Source organism: Engystomops pustulosus, chromosome 2 (assembly GCF_040894005.1).
Source record: "Engystomops pustulosus chromosome 2, aEngPut4.maternal, whole genome shotgun sequence".
NCBI lineage: Eukaryota > Metazoa > Chordata > Amphibia > Anura > Leptodactylidae > Engystomops > Engystomops pustulosus.
Genome location: NC_092412.1, coordinates 171,909,008 through 171,930,901, shown reverse-complemented (window position 1 = coordinate 171,930,901; position 21,894 = coordinate 171,909,008). Strand labels below are relative to the sequence as shown.

Sequence of the window (21,894 nt, the reverse complement as noted above, 5' to 3'; positions counted from 1 at the left end):
CCTACATAATTTCTTCTACTGTACTACAAAGCACATAAAGGGTTGACAAACAACCTAAGAGTTATTTTGCATAATTTAAGGGGGTAGTTTGACAAAATAGGGGGATTTTAGGTATCTAATATATAAGTATTTTCATATCTCTATAAAATTATATGTAAAATGTTCCAAAAGATTTGTAAATGTGCTATTAAATGTTAACCTAACATCCTAAAATAATAAAAGGATGTTTAAAAAAAAACATACCAACATAAAGGGAACATATGGTAAATGTTATTTAGTAATTCATTTGGATGGCTTGACTATTTGGCTGCAAGGCAGAATATTTCAATCATTAAAAAATGCAATTCTTTTAAAATTTTTGATAAATTACACATTTTTTATGATTGCTTAGAGTTCAAAATTTACAACTATAAAAAAGTAAAATATGTAACGAAAAAACGATATATAATTAAAGAACATTAAAGTGATGCATATCAGATTTGGAAAATGTGGCTCTGTTCTTAACCAGAAAAAGGCTTCTGTCCTTAACCCCTTCCCACCGCAGCCCTTTTTCGTTTTTGCGTTTTCATTTTTCACTCCCCACATTCAAAAATCTGTAACTTTTTTATTTTTCCATGTACAGAGCTGTGTGCTGGCTTATTTTCTGCGTAACAAATTACACTTCAAAAAGGTGATATTTAATATTCCATGCCGTGTACTGGGAAGCGGGAAAAAAATTCCAAATGCAGTGAAATTGGTAAAAAAAAAACATTTGTGTCGTATTCTTGTGGGCTTCGATTTTACGGATTTCATTGTACGCCCCAAATGACATGTCTACTTTATTTTTTGGGTCGGTACGATTACGGGGATAACAAATTTATATAGGTTTTATAATGTTTAAATACATTTTAAAAAATTAAAACCTCCTGTACAAAATGTTTTTTTTTGGGGGGGGGGGGGGGGGGGGTTTGCCAATTTCTGGCACTAATAACTTTTTTATACTTTGGTGTATGGGCTGTGGGTGGTGCCGTTTTTTGCGGATTTTTATGACGTTTAAAATGTTATCATTTTTAGGACTGTCTGACCTTCCGATCACTTTTTATAGAATTTTAAATTTTTTTAAAAATGGCAAAAAAGTACCATTTTCGACTTTGGCCGCGATTTTCTGTTGTGGGGTTAAACGCAGTGAAAAACCGTTATCGTTATTTTGATAGATCAGGCATTTTAGGACGCGGCGATACCTAATGTGTTTATGATTTTTACTGTTATTTATATTTCTATCAGTTCTAGGGAAAGGGGGTGATATGAATTTTTAGGGTTTTTTTATTATAATTTTTTTTTTTACTATTTTTCAGACTCCCTAGGGTACTTTACCCCTATGGTGCCTGTACGATCCTATCATATACTGCCATACTACAGTATGGCAGTATATATGCGGATTTTACTCTTCATACATTACAATGTGCTGATAGCACATTGTAATGAATGGGTTAACCCGAAGTAGCCCATGCGCCGCCATCTTTTTGAAGACGCCGATCCGCAGGAAAACGCCCATCGATCGCGGGTGTTACCGGTAAGCCTTTGCTGCAATATGCAGCAAAGACTTACCGGCTATGGAGGCAGGCCGAGCCCTCTCCATGCACCGGGACCCGGCATGTGACGTACTATTACGTCACATGTCGGTAAGGGGTTAAAGGGATTTTCCCACGAAGGCGAGTTAGGCCCTATCCCCCGCAGATCACATGCACTAGTAAAAATGGGGTCAAAACTCAGGAGGTTTCACTTTACAGGCACATCATTTGTACTTGAACAAGGTTGTTCAAATATACTACACTGTAATACAAATACCAGCAGAATTCTGTCTTAAACAGATGAATAAATATGTTCCAATGTGGAATTGTTTTTTAAGGGGGAAACATCCCTGACAGTACAATTTAGCAGTAATAAAAAATGCACATGCTTACCCTTATAGAAAACTCCCCATACCCCTTTCTTCTCAGACAGAAGCCAAGAACGTAAACGTGGAACTTTCCTGAAATAAGCACAGGTACAAACAAAAAGTAGAGCAAAGACCAGAAGTCCATCCAAGGTGTACGCTAAGAATAAGAAGAACATAAGATTATCAATAAAACTTTTACAACCAAACAAAACCTTTATATTTCCACAGTAATGCTCCAGCCCCAAAACTGCTTTACCCCTGAGGCTCTATGCACCCGTGGGACAATGGCTACAATACACAACCACACCTCCTTTTCATCACTACTATTGTGCCTGTTTGGAAGTCCTCCTGCACACAAACATTTTTCCTGTAGCCTAAAATATGGTGTTACTGACTGTATTTGCTGTCTGAGTGTCAACAGTTTCTTCCGTGTCTCAAGCACTTGGTCACAAAGTAGTTGTGACATCAGTTTTTACAGTGCATTAAAAATTGGTGGCTGGCTAATGGCGTCATTATCAAAGTTTCCACTTTGTACTATTCCGTTCTGGTGCTGCATGAAGTGCATGGAGAGACCTCCAAATCCAAAATAAAAATTGATGATTTTGTTTGTGTCCCACTGGAAATAGTTAATAAAATCTCAGCTATAGACCCCCCCCCCAAATGAATTATATATACATTGTAATAATAACCCCTCATATGTTCGCGTTACCAAAAAAATTTAAATTTATAGCTTGTACAACGTGACAATACAAATCTGTTGTGAATGGCGCTGCGCCCATCCTATGCTCAGCCTTGTGCCCATACAGCAGTTTACCACAACATATGGGTTATCAAACTTTGCAGAGCATTTCTGATTTTATTCATAATAAAATTAGCAGGTCCATATTGTTTTAACTCATGTGAAACACTTAAAGGGTAAATAGACTTAATAGAAGTTGTTTTACATATGTTGAGGGGTGAAGTTTCTATAGTGGGGTAAGTTATGGGGTTTTATTATTTAGGCCTTTCAAAGTCACTTGAAAGCCGAGTTGTCCCTCAAAATGTGAGTTCTGGCGATTTTCATGAAAATGAGAAAAATCGCAACCATAGTTCTGCACCTCATGACATCCTAAAAAAATTAGAGGACGCATAAAATAACAGCTCAACATAAAGCAGACATTCCGTAAATGTTAATTATCTAGCTTTTTGGGTAGTTTTACTTCCTGTCTGGAAAGCAGAACATTTCAAACTTTGAATATGAAAAATTTTTACAAACTTTTGCCAAATTTTGAAAATTAATTTGAAGTACAAAGTGTCACAAGAAAACAGTTTTAAAGTAACCTGGATATGTTAAAACGTTCTGAAGTTTGTCAGTTTGTCATGTCAGATTTGAAAAAAATCAAGTCTGGTCACTAAGCTGAAAATTGGAGTTGGTAATAAGGGGTTAAATCACTTCCCCTTCCCTAGAAAAACATAAAAATACAATAGTACTAGCCCCGTGTTGCACACTTCTCTCTAGGAGCTAACAGTGAAAGGGCTGATCAAAGTTTATAAGATAAAAAAAAATATACTGACGGGAGAAAATCGAGAGCTCCGGTCAGAATATATTTTTAACATATAAAAATAAATGGAAAAAATCATAAACATGGTAGTTATCGCCGCATTCCAAAATGCCATGATGGAAAATGGTGCCCAAATCGTCCCTTTTTCGACATTTTTCCATCCATGAATATTTGAATTTAAAAAATTATCAAAAGGTCATATAGGTTCCAAATTGATATACGTTAAAATGTCAATACGTATCACAAAAAATGGCATCTTGCATAAGTCTGTACACCAAAGTGTGAAAAAGTTATTGGCCAATTAGTCCCGCAAGCCCTCACACAATCTCCGTAAACATAAAAAGAAATGAAAAAAAATTATCGCTTTTGAAATGAGTAAATAGCAAATGCAAAAAAGAAAAAGGGCCAAGTCCTGTATGGGTTAAAATAAATTGTGTGATGTATACACTTGTTCATTTTTTTAACACTCTGGCGCCAGGTTTGCAGAGTTGATAAGCCAAACGTCCGGCTCCAACGCCAGCGCCACCAAAATGGTCACAGACTGACTCCACGGCTCTGTTTTTCTGATCACTGATCATTCCTTCTAAGTGCCTTATTCATCAAATCTATAGCAGAGGAGCATGACTACTGAGTATGTTCATAGTGCACCACACATTCATCTCAACTAAAAGGGGGTTCAGGGGTGCACATGCAGCCTGTCAAGCCATGAGTTGCAGTCCGCACCCTGCTGACAGTCGTAGTGCAATAAGCACTTCCATAACTGATGTAATAAAACTGATGGAAGCTTTAACCCTTACTGGACTCTGCACTTTTTTGTTCTTGTGTTTTTCTTTTTTACTCCTGTCATTTCAATTTTTACATTTACAGGGCTGTGTGTGGTTTTTTTTTTAATCTGTGAGACAAATTGTCCTTTTTAGTGCCGCCATTTAATATTCCAACATTGCAATATACAGGTTTGATTCTGTGCTCCAACTGACACTTCCGCTTTATTCTTCGGGCCAATACAATCACAGGGATACCAAATTTTTATAGGGTTTTATTAGATTTTAACAAAAATATTTGCTATTTTGCCAATAACTGTTTTACACTTTGGTCTACTGACCTATGCAAGGTGTCATTTTTGCGGTACGTGCTGGTGTTTTAATTTATGTCCTAATTTGGGACCTATATGACTGTTTAATATTTTTTTATTCAAATATTCCTGGATGGAAAAATGTTGAAAAAGCAATTCGGACATTTTTCTTTTTCTACAGCTGACACCCACCATGTATGCAGATAGCTCAGCCCGTGAGCTCTCTCCATACACCCCCCCACAGCACCAGGACCATCTAGTACGTCCTGGTGCGCAAAAGGGTTAATTGGTGCAGGAGCAGCTGAGAAGTTCTCGCTGCTCCCGGGTCCTCTTCTGCATCCTGACTCTGGTTGTATGCATTGAGGTCAGGACCAAGAGCCCGCAGGAGAATACCCAGGAGCAGTAAGTACTTATCAGCTGTACTGTACTACTCCTTGTTCTCTCCTGCTGCTACGCTCTGGGCAGTGGCGTAACTACCACCGTAGCAGCCATAGCAGCTGCTACGGGGCCCAGTGGCTCCATGGGCCCGATCAGGCTGAGGCACCCAAGGTTCCACACAAATCAAAAGATTGAAAGATGTGCTGTGCTGCATAATATGTGATACGGCACAGCACAACCTCCATTCTTTTAATATTATTTCAGAAGCCAGAGCCTGGCCGGGTCCCTTACAAACTTTCTGAGCAGTGGGGTTGAGTGCAGGGATGCGAGGGAGGGAGGGGGCGGGGCAGAGTACGGCAGCTCAGCAGGACCAGAAAGCTTTCTCTGCCTGCCTCATGGGAGAGCCTAGCTGCTAGTCTGCTGTATTCTTATTTATGTGGAATTTTTCCTCATGGGAGAGAAGAGGCACAATTAAGAAGAGCTGCAATAAGAAGAATGCTGGACAGAGCTTACAAGGAAAGTCAGTGTATGCAAATATGCAGGGTGTAGAAATGTGTGTGTGTGTGTGTGTGTGTGTATATATATATAGCAGTGTGTGCATGTGTGTGTATATATAGCAGTGTGTGCATGTGTGTGTATATATAGCAGTGTGTGCATGTGTGTGTATATAGCAGTGTGTGTGTACATGTGTGTATGATTGTTTATATGTGTATATAAATAAGAGTATGTATAAAAGTGCATACATATGTGACTGTATGAATATATGTGTATGAAATGTGTATATAAATTAAAGGGAAACAACCCAGAAATATAAACATAACACAACATACACATATCTAACATGTTTCTTTAAAACCTTAAAATGTTTTTTTGGAGTCTTGTTTAAATGTTTCTTTTTCCAGTTACATAGCATTGGCAACCTTTCTGTAGTAAAGGTAATCATGCAGCGCTTGTTATTGTATAGTGGTGGTTCAGGGCGGCAACAGACTCAGCTTCTCTAGTATCCCTGCACCACCACTACGCAATGGACATCTGTTTCTCTCTCGGTCCTTTATGTAGTAAAGCTGCTGCTCTCCTCTGATCAGTGGTTCCAGGTATTACTACAAAGACTGTTAATATTTTGTGGATGCAAAAACTTTACTAAACATACACTCACCGGCCACTTTATTAGGTACACCTGTCCAACTGCTCATTAACACTAATTTCTAATCGGCCAATCACATGGCGGCAACTCAGTGCATTTAGGCATGTAGACATGGTCAAGACAATCTCCTGCAGTTCAAATCGAACATCAGTATGGGGAAGGTGATTTGAGTGCCTTTGAACGTGGCATGGTTGTTGGTGCCAGAAGGGCTGGTCTGAGTATTTCAGAAAGTGCTGATCTACTGGGATTTTCACGCACAACCATCTCTAGGGTTTACAGAGAATGGTCCGAAAAAGAAAAAACATCCAGTGAGCGGCAGTTCTGTGGGTGGAAATGCCTTGTTGATGCCAGAGGTCAGAGGAGAATGGGCAGACTGGTTCGAGCTGATAGAAAGGCAACAGTGACTCAAATCGACACCCGTTACAACCAAGGTAGGCAGAAGAGCATCTCTGAACGCACAGTACGTCGAACTTTGAGGCAGATGGGCTACAGCAGCAGAAGACCACACCGGGTGCCACTCCTTTCAGCTAAGAACAGGAAACTGAGGCTACAATTTGCACAAGCTCATCGAAATTGGACAGTAGAAGATTGGAAAAACGTTGCCTGGTCTGATGAGTCTCGATTTCTGCTGCGACATTCGGATGGTAGGGTCAGAATTTGGCGTCAACAACATGAAAGCATGGATCCATCCTGGCTTGTATCAACGGTTCAGGCTGGTGGTGGTGGTGTCATGGTGTGGGGAATATTTTCTTGGCACTCTTTGGGCCCCTTGGTACCAATTGAGCATCGTTGCAACGCCACAGCCTACCTGAGTATTGTTGCTGACCATGTCCATCCCTTTATGACCACAATGTACCCAACATCTGATGGCTACTTTCAGCAGGATAATGCGCCATGTCATAAAGCTGGAATCATCTCAGACTGGTTTCTTGAACATGACAATGAGTTCACTGTACTCAAATGGCCTCCACAGTCACCAGATCTCAATCCAATAGAGCATCTTTGGGATGTGGTGGAACGGGAGATTCGCATCATGGATGTGCAGCCGACAAATCTGCGGCAACTGTGTGATGCCATCATGTCAATATGGACCAAAATCTCTGAGGAATGCTTCCAGCACCTTGTTGAATCTATGCCACGAAGAATTGAGGCAGTTCTGAAGGCAAAAGGGGGTCCAACCCGTTACTAGCATGGTGTACCTAATAAAGTGGCCGGTGAGTGTATATTTTAAGGTTTCGCAGCAACATGCAAAAACCTTATATTGGTACATTGGGGTGAGGGAGAGACTAAGAACTCAGCAGGTACGGTTTTAATAAATTCGGTTACAGTGGTGAATGTCATGGTTAAGATGTAGGGGGCCCCATTCAGAATTTTGCTATGTAGCCCAGCCTTTGCTAGTTACGCCTCTGGCTCTGGGAAGGACCCTGAGATTCAGGTGTACCTGAGGGAGTTTGGGCCACCTTCTATCCCCACTCAAGTAGCAACAGAGTTGGAAGGTCACTTCACTGAGCAGGAGCTATCCCAATGGGTTGATGGAAAGATTTTTTAAGATTTTTGGGGGCGCTCTTGCAAGCCCCAATGTTATCTTTGTTCAATGCCATAACTAGGGGAAACAGATTTTACCCACAGTCCATGCCGGCCCATATAGTGGTTTTCCCAAGCCGGAAAGCGACGGCAGTCCTTACGCTAACTTTAGGCCTATCTCTCACTGACATAAAGGGTAGGGTGGGGATTTTTAGTCATGGAGCACAAATTAGGGTGAAAGGTGAAGGGTGATTTTTTTTTTTTTTCCTGTCCGCAATCAGGACCTTCCCATGGGGTAGCTGTGGCTTCTCCAGGGCTCTGGATGTAATATCAGGTAGGAGGGACCATTGACCCCCCTTAGGGTGGACAGAGGTGTGTCCACACCTGATATAATCGGGCGCCCTTGAAGGGGCCGGTGTCTTTGTCCTGGGGGAAACTAACATCAACTAAGCGCAGGGAAGATCTAAAAGTGTGGACTATCCATCCCCATTAGGCCACACACAAAGGTAACTAACTAACTAACCAAACTGCTTAGACTTGTAGTGCTGCCCGTGTAATCTGTACTCTGTTTACTGTATATATCTATTGTGTGTACTGTATTGTCTAGTGTACCCTTAAGGCAATTAAATCTAATCTGTGTTGCTCTTTTATCTCGATCATGAATCTTACGTCCGGGTTTCTCGCTTATATACATGCTACCGGGTTGGTTCCTCACCCTATATAATCCCGTTACGGACCGGGCTTATATTAAAGGAGAACTGGTGGCAGCATAAGGCTGATAATATTCTGTCTCACTGCGGCTAGTGAGAGGGATCTTATAGCCATTCAGGGATTTGATTTAGGGTTGTGCCATATCCGGAAGTTGTGTGGACAACTTTAAATCACTTCCTGCGCCTCTCAGAACCCGTGCGTTCTGGGAGTGTCTGTAAAAGGATAACTGAGTGACCTTACGTACCCTCCAGGGGTCCGGAACGTCGCGGTTTCCTTCACACCCACAAAAAAAATATTTCTTGCATTTTGGAATTTTTCTCCTGCTTTCCAGTCCATGGCATGAAATATTAAATACCATCACTATGAAGAACAATTTGTGAAAAATTAAAACGCAAAAACGAAAAAGGGTGTCGGCGGAAGGGGTAAAGGTTAATCTACCATGAAATAAGTGGTAGATTTTCTTGAAGGCTGTCAACCTAAGGCGTGCTGTGCTCGACTGGGCCATAATCAAGGTGTGAACAAGGCTGGGTGAAGGAGGGGTGAGCGTTCTTTACCCCTCTCCTCTCCATAGAATGTCAAGCTCAGTCACAGTGGGTGAGACACTCACAGCAATCTCTATGGGCGCCATGATATGAGCATGAGGCCTAAGGCGATGCAATAACAAACTATTATGTGTGCAAAACCACAGCAGATGCCATTTTGGCATGAAGTTCTAACCAGCTAGCCGCTAATCTCCCGGTGGAGAGGGCCAGGGGAGGAAGTGGACCAGTTACAATTAACTGAGGGCCTAAAGCAGTGATGGCCAACCTTTTGGAGACAGAGTAACCAAGCTACAACCAAAACCCACTTGTATGTTGCAAAGTGCCATTATGACAATTTAAGCAGTAACTTATTTATCCCTGCTGTATCACAGGTTTTAATTGTATTGGTGTCCTTAGTTCACCGAAACAATAGAAAGATGGATAAATTTGTATTGTAGCTTCCCTCCATGGTCCCCTGAAGAGGGAGAATCAGGGGACCCAGAGCAGGAGCTCCAATGACAATCCATCTCTATCCACACCTTCCCGCTCCTCCTGTTGTCCTGGCTTTAAAATAGCACTGAGCATGGAGCATCCTGGGCTGTCTTGGGACCATAGGAGAAAGCCTTGAGTTCTATCTGGCAAACTCTGTGTTAGGGTGAAGGCCTGGGTGCCCACAGAAAGGGCTCAGAGTGCCACCTCTGGCACCCGTGCCATTTGTTTGCCACCACTGGCCTAAAGTATGCTGGCAATAAACTTTTAACCCCTTAACGACCTGGCCCTTTTTAGTTTTTTCACTCCCCACCTTCAAAAATCTAACTTTTTTTATCTTCCTACTTAAAGAGCCGTTTGAGGGCTTGTTTTCTGCATAACAAATTGCACTTCATAGGGATGGTATTTAAATTTTCCATGTCGTGTACTGGGAAGCGGGGAAAAAAATTCCAAATACAGTGAAAATGGTGAAAACACATTTGCATTGTATTTTTGTGGGCTTGGATTTTACAGATTTAACTGTGCACCCCAAATGACATGTCTCCTTTATTCTTTGGGTCGGTGCGATCACAGGGATAACAGATTTGCATAGGTTTTATAATGTTTTCATACATTTACAAAAATTAAAAGCTCCACAAAATTTTTTTTTTTGATTTTGCCATCTTCTGGCACTAATTACTTTTTCATACTTCGGTGTACGGAATTGTGGGTGGTGTCATTTTTTGCGACTTTTGATGACAATTTCAACCTACCATTTTTAGGCATGTACAACCTTTCGATCACTTGTTATATAATTTTTTTATATTTTTGTTTAAAAAGATCAAAAAAGTGCCATTTTCAACTTTGGGGGCTAATTTCCATTACGGGGTAAATACGGTTATTATATTTTGATAAAATTGCATTTTTGGACGCGGCGATACCTATGTGTTTATGATTTTTACTGTTTATTTTTATCAGTTCTAGGGAAAAGGAGGGCGAGTTGAATTTTTTTTTTTTTTTTTTAATTATAATTGTTTTTTTAACTTTTTATTTTTACTATTTTTCAGACTCCCTAGGGTACTTTAACCCTAGGTTGTCTGATGGATCCTATCATATACTGCCATACTACAGTATGGCAGTATATAGGGATTTTCCTCCTCATTCATTACAATGTGCTGATAGCACATCTCTATGGAGGTGACGGAGAAAGCTCAGCGCTGGCTGCCATCTTCATCTTGGGGTACGACTAGGGTACAACAGACCTCTGTACTGGTGATCAGTGGAGGTCCCATTGATGAGACCCGCAGTGATTAGCAAGTTTCTGTGGATAGGAGTTAACTTGGTTGTCACTAGAGAACCCCTTTAAGTGGAAGATTTCCTTTCAGATATTCAAAGGGCAGACAACTAACTCACAACCAATTACAAAAGGTACAGACGAAGCTGAGATTTGACTGCAAATGATACAAGAATTATTTTAATGGCTAGATATCTCTTTATCGTGTGGTTTATATGTTAATTACTTGTCTACACAAGTCTACTGTTCAAACTGGCTGCACCTCGGGGCATGCACACAGTGCTTTGCTCGGCCACGTCTACACAAACACCTTTTCAAAACAAAGGACAGCAGGTCAGCATTACCGAGCAGTGACGCGAGCCCCTACACCAGACCCTGCATCTGTCTTCTCTTTTACCAAAGTAAAACAACCGGTTTACCGTTAGTCATCGTGCACCGTCTTCTCTTCCTGTTTTGCCTCAACACACAGCGATGACATCAGAACGATAAACAGACAGAAATCACGTGAAGAGAAGGAAAACTACGGAAGGGCGGGGAGTTCAAAGTTAGTTGTACATTCGCGTTTTATCTATGGTACTTGTGCCACTTGTCTAAATCGAAATGGTCTAAAGGACGTGCTCATTATACTCATTATGTGGCTTGCTCTATATAAGGAAGCTAAAATCTAGTGGGCTGAGGGACCAAGTCACTTTCCCAACTTATTTAGCTTGCCCATTATAGAAGTTGCTAAATCCTAATGGGTTAAAGTCCCTTTGCGTGGGGTTTTTAAAATAGGAAAACTAAATCCCAGATGACTAAAATATTTTTATTGTTTATAGAATATAATGTATTTAAGAATAGATTTTTTTTTGTTTGATCTTAAGGCAATTCTACTGATATAAAAACTAATCCAAAAGTATTATGAATGATTTAAAAAGAGTGGGGCATAGTGTGCCAGTCTTATTACGTCTGCTTAGGAATTGGATATGATTCAGGATTACCTGAATCAGCACTTGCCTAAATCCAAGCTGTCATTGATTTAATTTATTAAATGTTACAGTATTTTTTCTCACGCTATAGAAACTTTGTCTGGCCTGCCTCAAGCTGGCTTTTTTAAAAAAAAAAACTGGCATAAAGTTGAATTTTTATGGCCATTTGCCACAAATTGTGAATTTGGTTTCCCCTGAAATTTTGCCTACAACACTTGAATTTTGTCTACTTTAAATGTAGCAAGCTAAATCCTAGTTGGCTAAAGGACATGGACTTTGTCACTTTGTCCATTAGAACTGTGTCGAATTAGGACCTGTTGGGACTCTCCCAGATTTTGAGTTCCACTATTGTGATCTGATCGGTGTGAGGTATGCAACATCCTCCCACCAGGGCCTAGCATTTACATGACTTGGCGATAGCTAGAGTCCTAAGTACTTGTGTGGCTGGCAGAGCGCAGCCTAGTGCTCCTCGGTGGTCACGGTGCTGGGTAGTAAATACGAGGATTTTGAAAATCAAGCCGAGATCATAATGAATAGGTTCAGAAAAAGACACTATACAGAAGAGATTTTGGAAAAAGCGCTCAAAAAAAGTGACCAATGGGCTAAAACATACAATAGAGAAGAGGAGGGCAACTTGAAAAATCCAGGTTTTATCACCAACTACTGCAAGGAGGCTTTGGGAGTGAAGAAAATTATAGAGTGGCACTGGCACCTCATAACTAGCGACCCAGTTTTAGGTACAATAGTCACAAATAAACCCACTACGGTTTTTAAGAGACCATATAATATTAGGGATATGGTCACATCTAGATACGTTAAGGAAGGGCCCACTACGAACACAGGTATTAAGGGCTTCTATAGTTGCAAAAAATGTCAGGGATGCAAGTATAGGGACTGGATAGATAAGGAAGTGGTAAGGGAGTTTGAAGGGAAATAAAAAACCTCCACATATAAAATTAAGGATTTTATTTGTCGTGACACTTGTGCGGTCATTTATTTAATTATCTGCCCGTGTGGACTAAAATATGTAGGGAGGACGGGAAGGAAGCTCAAAATAAGGATTGGTGAACACACTAGAAATCTAAAAAAAGGTTTGAAAACACACAGCCTTTAGCGAGAAGCATAATCTGATCCCAAAAGGGATGCGTTTCTTTGGTCTTGAACATGTTACGGTTAATTGGAGGAGTGAGGATTTAAACAAAAAACTTAACACCAGAGAAGCCTTCTGGATTTACCATCTAGCCCCTTAGTGCTCCGCGCCGTAGCTGTACTGCGCAGCTTCCCACTATTGGCGCTCAGCGCAGTACAGCTACTGCGCGACGTGGTGACATCGGGATGAGATTTGGGTGACAGAGGCAGGAGGAGTTCCTGTCTCCGTCACCCGACCAATCAAATCGGTCCCGCCCGCCGATCGCCGTGATTGGCCAGTCAAACCTGACTGGCCAATTACAGCGATTTTAGGCTAAAAACGTGGTTTTAGCCCTTTCCTCTTCCTCCAGCGGCACCATTTTGGTTTGGTATCGCTGGAGAGAGGAAAGAGCGTTACTGTGTGCACCAAAATACACTTTTACACTATAAATAGTGTTCTGATCCTTATCTGATCTCTATTGTTCCCTACAAATCCCTATCCCTATCTGTTTTTTCCTGTGTCCTGTGTGTTCCCTGTGTGATCGCCTTGTGTGATCCCATGTGTCTTCCGTTTTTCCCTGTCTGTCCCTTCTGAACCCAAACGCACTTTTCAGTGCGCTGTGTTAGCGTTGTTCTGCACTGGACGCACTTTTCAGTGCGCCGTGTGAATAGTGCTGCACAGAATCTTTAGCAGTCTTAGCGGTAGTTAGTTTGTCTTAGGGCAAGCTAGGTGCATTTGTAGCGCCTTTTTGCGCGGTGCACATAGGTTTTTTTTCGGTGCCTGGTAATATTTTTTTCCAGAGCGCCGTAGGTGTACCCATACTTAGCTATTTTTTGTGTGTGCCATCTGTGCGTCTGGTCCGTGTAGTTTAGTGCGCATTATTTTTTGTGTGTGCCATCTGTGCGGCTTGTCCGTGTAGTTTGGTGTGCATTACCTTTTTTTTTGTGTGCTATCTGTGCGGCTTGTCCATGTAGTTTAGTGCGCATTATTTTTTTGTGTGTTATCTGTGCGGCTTGTCCGTGTAGTTTAGTGCGCATTATTTTTTGTGTGTGCCATCTGTGCGGCTTGTCCGTGTAGTTTGGTGTGCATTACCTTTTTTTTGTGTGCTATCTGTGCGGCTTGTCCATGTAGTTTAGTGCGCATTATTTTTTTTGTGTGCTATCCGTGCGGCTTGTCCGTGTAGTTTAGTGCGCATTATTTTTTGTGTGTGCCATCTGTGCGGCTTGTCCGTGTAGTTTGGTGTGCATTACCTTTTTTTTGTGTGCTATCTGTGCGGCTTGTCCATGTAGTTTAGTGCGCATTATTTTTTTGTGTGTTATCTGTGCGGCTTGTCCGTGTAGTTTAGTGCGCATTATTTTTTGTGTGTGCCATCTGTGCGGCTTGTCCGTGTAGTTTGGTGTGCATTACCTTTTTTTTGTGTGCTATCTGTGCGGCTTGTCCATGTAGTTTAGTGCGCATTATTTTTTTTGTGTGCTATCCGTGCGGCTTGTCCGTGTAGTTTAGTGCGCATTATTTTTTGTGTGTGCCATCTGTGCGGCTTGTCCGTGTAGTTTGGTGCGCATTATCTTTTTTTTGTGTGTGCTATCTGTGCGGCTTGTCCGTGTAGTTTAGTGCACATTATTTTTTGTGTGTGCCATCTGTGCATTATATTTTTTTTTTTTGTGTGCCTGCTAGACGGTTTATCCGTGTAGTTTGGTGCACATTATCTAATTTTTCTAGTTCTCTATTTTTTTTGTGTGCAATGTCTCAGAATACGTACACCATGTTGGAGGCATATAACATACTTGCCTCTGACCGAGTCAGCTAGTGGGGATGATGTCCCCTTTTACCTATCATCATCCTCCTGCTCATCTTCCAGTGACCTGGAAGGACCCCCAAGAAGGCGCCGTAGGGTTCCAGGGACTTCTGCGATTGAAGTGCCGGAGGCTTCTGCAGGAGAAGTGCCTGGGACTTCTGCAGGAGATGTGCCTGGGACTTCTGCAGGAGAAGCGTCTTGGGCTTCCACTGACAACACATGGGTAGCCCCAGATAATTATACCCCTCAGGTCCCTGACTTTTTGGGCCATCCTGGAATTAACTTTGACACGGCAGGGCTCAGAGCTGTGGACTTCTTTAAGTTTTTTTTTTGATGAGGAGCTGCTGAATGTTATTATATTTCAGACAAATCTCTACGCTGCACAGCATATTGCCCAAAATCCCACTTCCTTTTATGCACAACCCTACAGGTGGACCCCTGTCACTGCAGCAGAGATGCACAAGTATTGGGGCATAATACTCCTTATGGGGATAGTAAAGAAGCCTTCAATCAGGGACTACTGGAGCACAGATATACTGTACCACACCCCCATGTTCCGCATGGCAATGAGCAGGATGCGCTTTGAAGCCATCCATAAGTTTTTGCACTACACTGACAACACACAGTGCCCACCCAGAGGTGACCCCAGTTATGATCGGTTATTTAAGGTCAGGCCCATATTAGATCATTTTAGTGCCAAGTTTGCCCAGGCATATACCCCCGCCAAACATGTGAGCATAGACGAGTCCCTGGTACAATTCAAAGGGAGACTTCAATTCCGCCAGTACCTGCCCAATAAGAGGGCAAGGTATGGTGTGAAAATGTATAAGCTGTGCGAAAGTTCATCAGGGTACACATACAAGTTCAGGGTATATGAAGGGAAGGACTCCACTATAGTGCCCCCAGAATGCCCCCCCTTCCCGGGTGTTACAGGGAAGATAGTGTGGGATTTAGTGCACCCACTGCTGGACCAGGGCTACCACCTCTACCTGGACAATTTCTACACCAGCACCACCTGTTCAAGTGCCTCACTTCCAGAAATACTGCGGCATGCGGCACTGTACGCAGAAATCAGAGTGGTCTCCCTAAGTCGCTGCTTGGGCAAAAACTTAAAAGGCACGAAAGCAGGGCACTATGCAGCGACTCTGTATTGTGTGTTAAGTACAAGGACAAGAGAGAGGTCCTTGTATTAACCACAATACATGAGCACACCACCACCCCTGTCCCAGTACGAGGTGCCAGTACAGAGACCCCCAAGCCAGACTGTATTTTAGATTATAACAAATACATGGGAGGGGTGGACTTGTCTGACCAGGTGCTTCAGCCGTACAATGCCATGCGGAAGTCGAAGGTGTGGTACAAGAAGCTGGCCGTGCACATCATGCAGATGGCATTGTATAATGCTTATGTGCTGCATCGATATGCCGGCCAGAGGGGAACTTTCCTGGAATTTCAAGAGGTGGTAATAAAGTACTTTCTTTTTGGAGACCAGGAAGGGGGGAGTGCTAGCACATCTGGAAGTGAGGCCACATCACGTATTGTACCAGGGCAGCACTTTCCAGGAGTAGTTCCCCAAACAGCCAGCAAGGGAAGGTCACAAGAGGTGCAGGGTGTGCTCCAAAAATGGCATTCGGAAGGACACCATTCATCACTGTGAGACATGCCCAGAAAAACCAGGGTTATGTATGAAAGATTGCTTCCGAATTTATCATACATCCCTGGATTTTTAGAGTACCCTGTTGTTACCCTGATGCACAGCTTATACATCATGCCACACCTTCTCTTCTAAGCCCTGCCATGTGCCCAGCCTGTAGATTACTGCCCTGTATGCTTTACCCGGGAAAACATGCATCATGATTTTTAGGGTGTTTGTCTCCCATGGCAGCAGCTAGTTAAAATGCTAACTATACCCCTAGATTAATTCATGGAGGGGTGTAGTTTCCAAAATAGGGTCAGTTCTTAGGGGTTTCTACTGTACTGGCCCCTATTGGCATCTACAAATCTTTCATGATGCCAAAAAGAAAAAAAAATGTACAATGTCTGTGCTCCAACAAGTTATTCCCTTTTGAGCCCTGCTGTGTCTCCATCCTACAGATTATTGCCTCCTATGGGGTATTGCCCTAACCGGGGTAACCCGCAGAATGATTTTTGATGTGTTTTTCCCCAGTGGCATGAGTTGGGCAAAATACTTTTGTCACTTCAATGGCATATTTGATAAATTGCAATACAATTGTTTCTCTGCACTACTCACTTTGTATTACATTTGAGCCAGCACCTTAGAGGTTAAAATGCTCATACAAGCCTGCATACATTCTTTGAGGGGTGCCCTTTCCAAAATGGGTTCACTACTTGGGGGTTTCTATTGTACTGGTACCTCGGGGGTACCCCCCCCATTACCAATCTAGTTAAAACGAAGCTTGAAAACCTAAATTGTGCTTCTTTCTTCCTGACCCCTGCCGTGTGCCCAGCCTGTAAATTATTGGCACATGTGTGGTATTGCCGTACTCGGGACAACCCGCAGAATGATTTTTGGGGTGTTTGTCTAAAGTGGCATGGGTTGGGCACAGTACATGAGGCACTAAAATGACATTTTTGAGATAAAAACGCAATTTTTATTCTGCACCATTTACTTTGCATTCAATTTTGGCCAGCGTGTTGGGGGTTAAAATGCTCATACAAGCCTACATACATTCTTTGGGGGGTGCCCTTTCCAAAATTGGTTCACTACTTGGGGGTTTCTATTGTACTGGTACCTCGGGGGTACCCCCCCATTACCAATCTAGTTAAAACGAAGCTTGAAAACCTAAATTGTGCTTCTTTCTTCCTGACCCCTGCCGTGTGCCCAGCCTGTAAATTATTGGCACATGTGTGGTATTGCCGTACTCGGGACAACCCGCAGAATGATTTTTGGGGTGTTTGTCTAAAGTGGCATGGGTTGGGCACAGTATATGAGGCACTAAAATGAAATTTTTGAGATAAAAATGCAATTTTTACTCTGCACCATTTACTTTGCATTCAATTTTGACCAGCGTGTTGGGGGTTAAAATGCTCACCACAACCACTGATAAATTCTTTGAGGGGTCTAGTTTCCGTAATGGTATCATTTATTGGGGGTTTCTATTGCACTGGCACCTCACGGGCCCTGCCAACAGGACATGGCACTCCAAATCCAAACGTGTGAAAACGAAGCTAGAAAATCAAAATTTCACTCCTTCCGTTCTCATCCCTTCTGTGTGCCCAGTCTGTAAATTATTGGCACATGTGTGGTATTGATGTACTCGGGACAATCCGCAGAATGATTTTTGGGGTGTTTGTCTAAAGTGGCATGGGTTGAGCAAAGTATATGAGGCACTAAAATGAAATTTTTGAGATAAAAACGCAATTTTTACTCTGCACCATTTACTTTGCATTCAATTTTGACCAGCGTGTTGGGGGTTAAAATGCTCAGCACAACCACCGCTAAATTCTTTGAGGGGTCTAGTTTCCGAAATGGTGACATTTTGGGGGTTTTCTATTGTTCTTTTACTTCAGGGGCTCTTCAATTACACTGTGGCACCACAAAATATTTGCAGCCAAATTGGCCTTCTAAATTCCCAGTATCGCTAACTCTGTTCTGGACATCACTGTGCGGTGAAATAGCAGCTGACATCCACAAGTCTGGTATTGCCGTACTCGGAAGAAGCAGGGCAAAAAATTAGGAATATATATTTACCTCAAATTCCTTCTGAATGTATCCATTTTAGGGCTAAATTAGAAAGATTGAAATCAAAAATTGAAATTTCAAAATTTCCAATCCATTTTCATATGCTTCCGGAAAAATAATTAAAGGGTTAACAGACTTCTTAAATGCTGATTTGAATAGGTTGAGATGTTAGGTTCATAAAATGGTGTTACTTGTGGGGGTATATAGTACATAAGCCTTTATAGGGCACTTCCAAACTGAATTGATCACCAAAAAGTTCGCATTTTTCAGATTTCAAGAAAATCTGAGAAGTTGCTACTAAAACTTCAAACCTTCTCAAATCCATCAAAAAAATGGAAACGTAAAACAAATAATGGATATAAAAAGAAGACCAATGGCAAAAGGTTTCTATCAAAAAAAATTTGTGGTATCACTTTTTGTCTAAAAAGTATAACATTTGAAACTTTGAAAATAGTCATTTTTTTCAAATTTTTCCTAAATTTTTGAATTTTTACCCCCCAAAAAAGGAACGGATCACCGAAATGACACTACTTACATAAACTACAATGTCTCACGAGAAAACAATCTCAAAATCACAGAGATATCTTAAATCGTTGAAAAGTTATTACCACAGGAAGAGACACTGGTCAAATTTTAAAAAAAAGTAGCGAGCCTTAACGTGCAAACAGGCTGCGTCCTTAAGGGGCTAGAGACCTTGCAACCGCATGGTCTGAACATAGATTTTGAATTGACAAGCTTTCTTACGTGATGTAACGTGAGTGCGATAGGAATTAAATTGTTTATTATGAGACTCGGTGGGTTGCGACGGAGGGTTGTAACCATCTAGTGTCTCAGAGCAGTAGATGGTTAACAAATGCAATATGAAGTGTAATGGGTGTATTAGTAAGCCTAGTTTTGAACCTCTGTGTGCGGCGCCTCCCGATCTTCCCTTGGGGGAGTAGGTAGAGACAAGTATAGATGATAAATACCTGCCTGTAACGGTGTGGGAATTGTGTCCGAACGAGGAAGCCCAAGATAAAAAGATGGGTAAACTAACTTTGTTAGAAACACTCCGATTGGAGGAGAGGTAGGGGTGGGTGGGAGGTGTGTACTGCCTCTGACCGATGATTGGCTATTAGAGTCTGATCTTAGGATTGGTTACTCTTACATGGAAGGTAGTTTTTGGGATTAATATAAGATTTTGAATCTTAACAACAGAAAAGTGTATGAACTAATGTGAGTATGTCGATTTAGTTTTAACAACGACATTGTTTTCTTTGTTAAGACATTAACCCCTTAAGGACGCAGCCATTTTGTAGCTTAAGGCTGATAAGTTTTGCGTTTATTTACAAAAAAAAGAAAAAAATGATGCATTTTTGGAAAAATTTGCCATTTTCGAAATTCGAAATCACCGCAATTTCAGGCAGATCGATTTACCACCTAAATAACTTGCCGAATAACATTTCTCATATGTCTACTTTACAGTTTCATAATTTTTGAAATTTTTGGATAATTTATTTTGATGTCACGCAGCTTACAAATCGAATAGCGATTTTCCGTATTTTCAGAATTCACTATTTTGGGGATAAATACTGTTTTGAATGAAATTTTAAATATTTAGCATTAAACCCCCGTATATAATCAACCCATTTTCAAATCTGCACCCCTCAAGCTAACAGAAACAGCATTTACGAAGATTGTTAACCCCTTGAGATCTTCATAGTAATTGAATCAAAATGGCAGGGAAATTTAGAATGGTCAAATTTTGTCGGTTATACATTCATTTAGCCCTCAAATTTACACATTTCCAAAAGATAAAAAGAGAAAACCCACCATAAAATTTGTTCTAAAATTTCTCCTGAGTGCAGCGACCCCCCACATATGGACATTACTTGTGTTATGGGCGCACAGCGAGGCGCAAAAGGGAAGGAGCAGCCTGCAGCTGCCAGGATTTTAGTTTTCTCTTTGCCCCCTTTTGAAGGCTATAAAATTTTCGTTATTTGGGCCATGTGACGCCATTTTTTTTGCGGGATGAGATGTTTTTTCCAGTGTCACCATTTTGGGGTTGGTATCACCTATTGTTGAAAATTTTGGAACTTTTTTTGAGGTCATGAGTAGAAAAGCATCAATTCTGTACTGGATTTTTTACTTTTTTTTTTTTTTTTCGTGTTCACCGTATAGCCTAATAATCATGTTATCTTTATTCTATGGGTCGATACGATTACGGGGATACCAGACATGAAGATTTTTTTCTTATGTTTTACTAAATTTGCCAAATAAACCCCTTAATGAGGGGAAAAATCATTTTTGCATCGCCGTCTTCCAAGTGGCATAACATTGTTACCTTTTTGGCTACAGAGCTGGTTGATGGTTGGTTTTTTGCGGGACATGTTGTACTTTGCAACAGTATCATTGATCACTTTTTATTGTATTTATTGTATAATAGGTAAAAATCATAATTTTTGAAGGGTTTTTAAAGTTTTTTTTTTTTACGGTCTTCATCGTGCGTATTCAATAGTTATTTAGTTTTATTCTATGGATTGTTACAGATGCTATATATGTGGGGTTTTTGTTATGATTTAGACTTTTTTGAGTGTTATGTCTCTTTATATGTTTTGGGGCTTATGGACATTTTTTGGGATTTATAAAGTTATTTTTTATTGAAAAACATTTTTTTTTTTACATTTTTTACTTGATCCACCATGGGACATGAACAAGCAATCATCTGATTGCTTGTTCATGATAATACTCTGCAATACTTATGTATTGCAGGGTATTAGCAGTGTCCGCCTATGCACATGCATAGGCTGACACTTTGCCTTTAAGATGATGTCACATCTTAAAGGCACTGCCTTCAGGCTTCTCTGGGGTCCCAATCGGACCCCAGAGGTGCCATAGCAGCGATCGGCGCTATGGCGCTAGATTACCGCTGATATCCTGCGACCCCCGATGCCGGCTCGGCTCCTGTGCAGAGCTGAACTGGCATCGTCTCTGCGCAGTAGCTGTACTGCGCTGAGCGCTATTCGCGGGACACCTGTAATTGTTATCACCTTTTAATTTCTCTTTGTTTTAAATGTGTAAACTTTTATAATTATGCAAATTTTATGTGTTTAAAACACCGGAGATGGCGTCAAAGACCATGCCCCGGAAGAACCCTGTAGAGGAGAAACCTAGGTCGGGCGGGGTGGTTTCTTTGGCGTTTACAGATTTTATGGTTTTATGATATGGTTTTATGATATGCGCATTTTATTCTTTGCTCTTTTAAGTAGAGACAATTAAAGCAGTTTTCCTTTATCCTGGCATCCTGCATCTGTTTACAATTTCCGACGCAGGCTATTGAACCAGTTGGGCACCACGGGTGTGGAGGCGACAAAAGAATAAACGCTGGACCGTGTGGAGGATAACGGAATATGATGCAGGAAGCTGGTGATATCTTCCATTTTTAACCCAACAGCAAGTAGTGAGATCACCCATCAATGTATTACATCTAATATACGGAGTAGAGCACTGACATCTGTTTTGAATTTGCAATAACCATGTATTGCAGTGCATTAGGAGTGTCAGCCTACTTCTTAAGGTCCCTGGCTGCGTGGTTGAGAAGACGACACCAGGAGGAGAGGGATAAGAAATATCCAGAACACAGAACACAGTCCTCATTATATCCATTAGAAGTTTCAATAGAAGTGCAAATATAATGTAACATTGAGAAAATAGTGTAAGCTTGCTCATATTTAGTAAAAGGCATGTAA

General features: G+C 41.3%; 1 protein-coding gene and 1 long non-coding RNA gene across 2 annotated transcripts in view; one reads left to right on the top strand and one right to left on the bottom strand.

Annotated features, from left to right (window-relative positions):
* Positions 1–11,139, bottom strand: part of TMEM167B (transmembrane protein 167B) — a 26,984-nt gene extending 15,845 nt beyond the window's left edge. Inside the window, exons 1-2 of the mRNA XM_072137290.1 lie at positions 10,991–11,139; positions 1,944–2,075 (exon numbers count right to left, since the gene is read on the bottom strand). Of these exons, the coding sequence (XP_071993391.1) occupies positions 1,944–2,075; positions 10,991–11,000 (142 nt within the window). The 5' untranslated portion in view covers positions 11,001–11,139. The remainder of the gene's footprint in view (positions 1–1,943; positions 2,076–10,990) is intronic.
* LOC140118880 (uncharacterized) lies at positions 10,852–21,894 on the top strand. Its single transcript, XR_011853279.1, has 3 exons — positions 10,852–11,115; positions 21,478–21,605; positions 21,693–21,894. It is a non-coding gene; the product is annotated as an uncharacterized lncRNA (long non-coding RNA).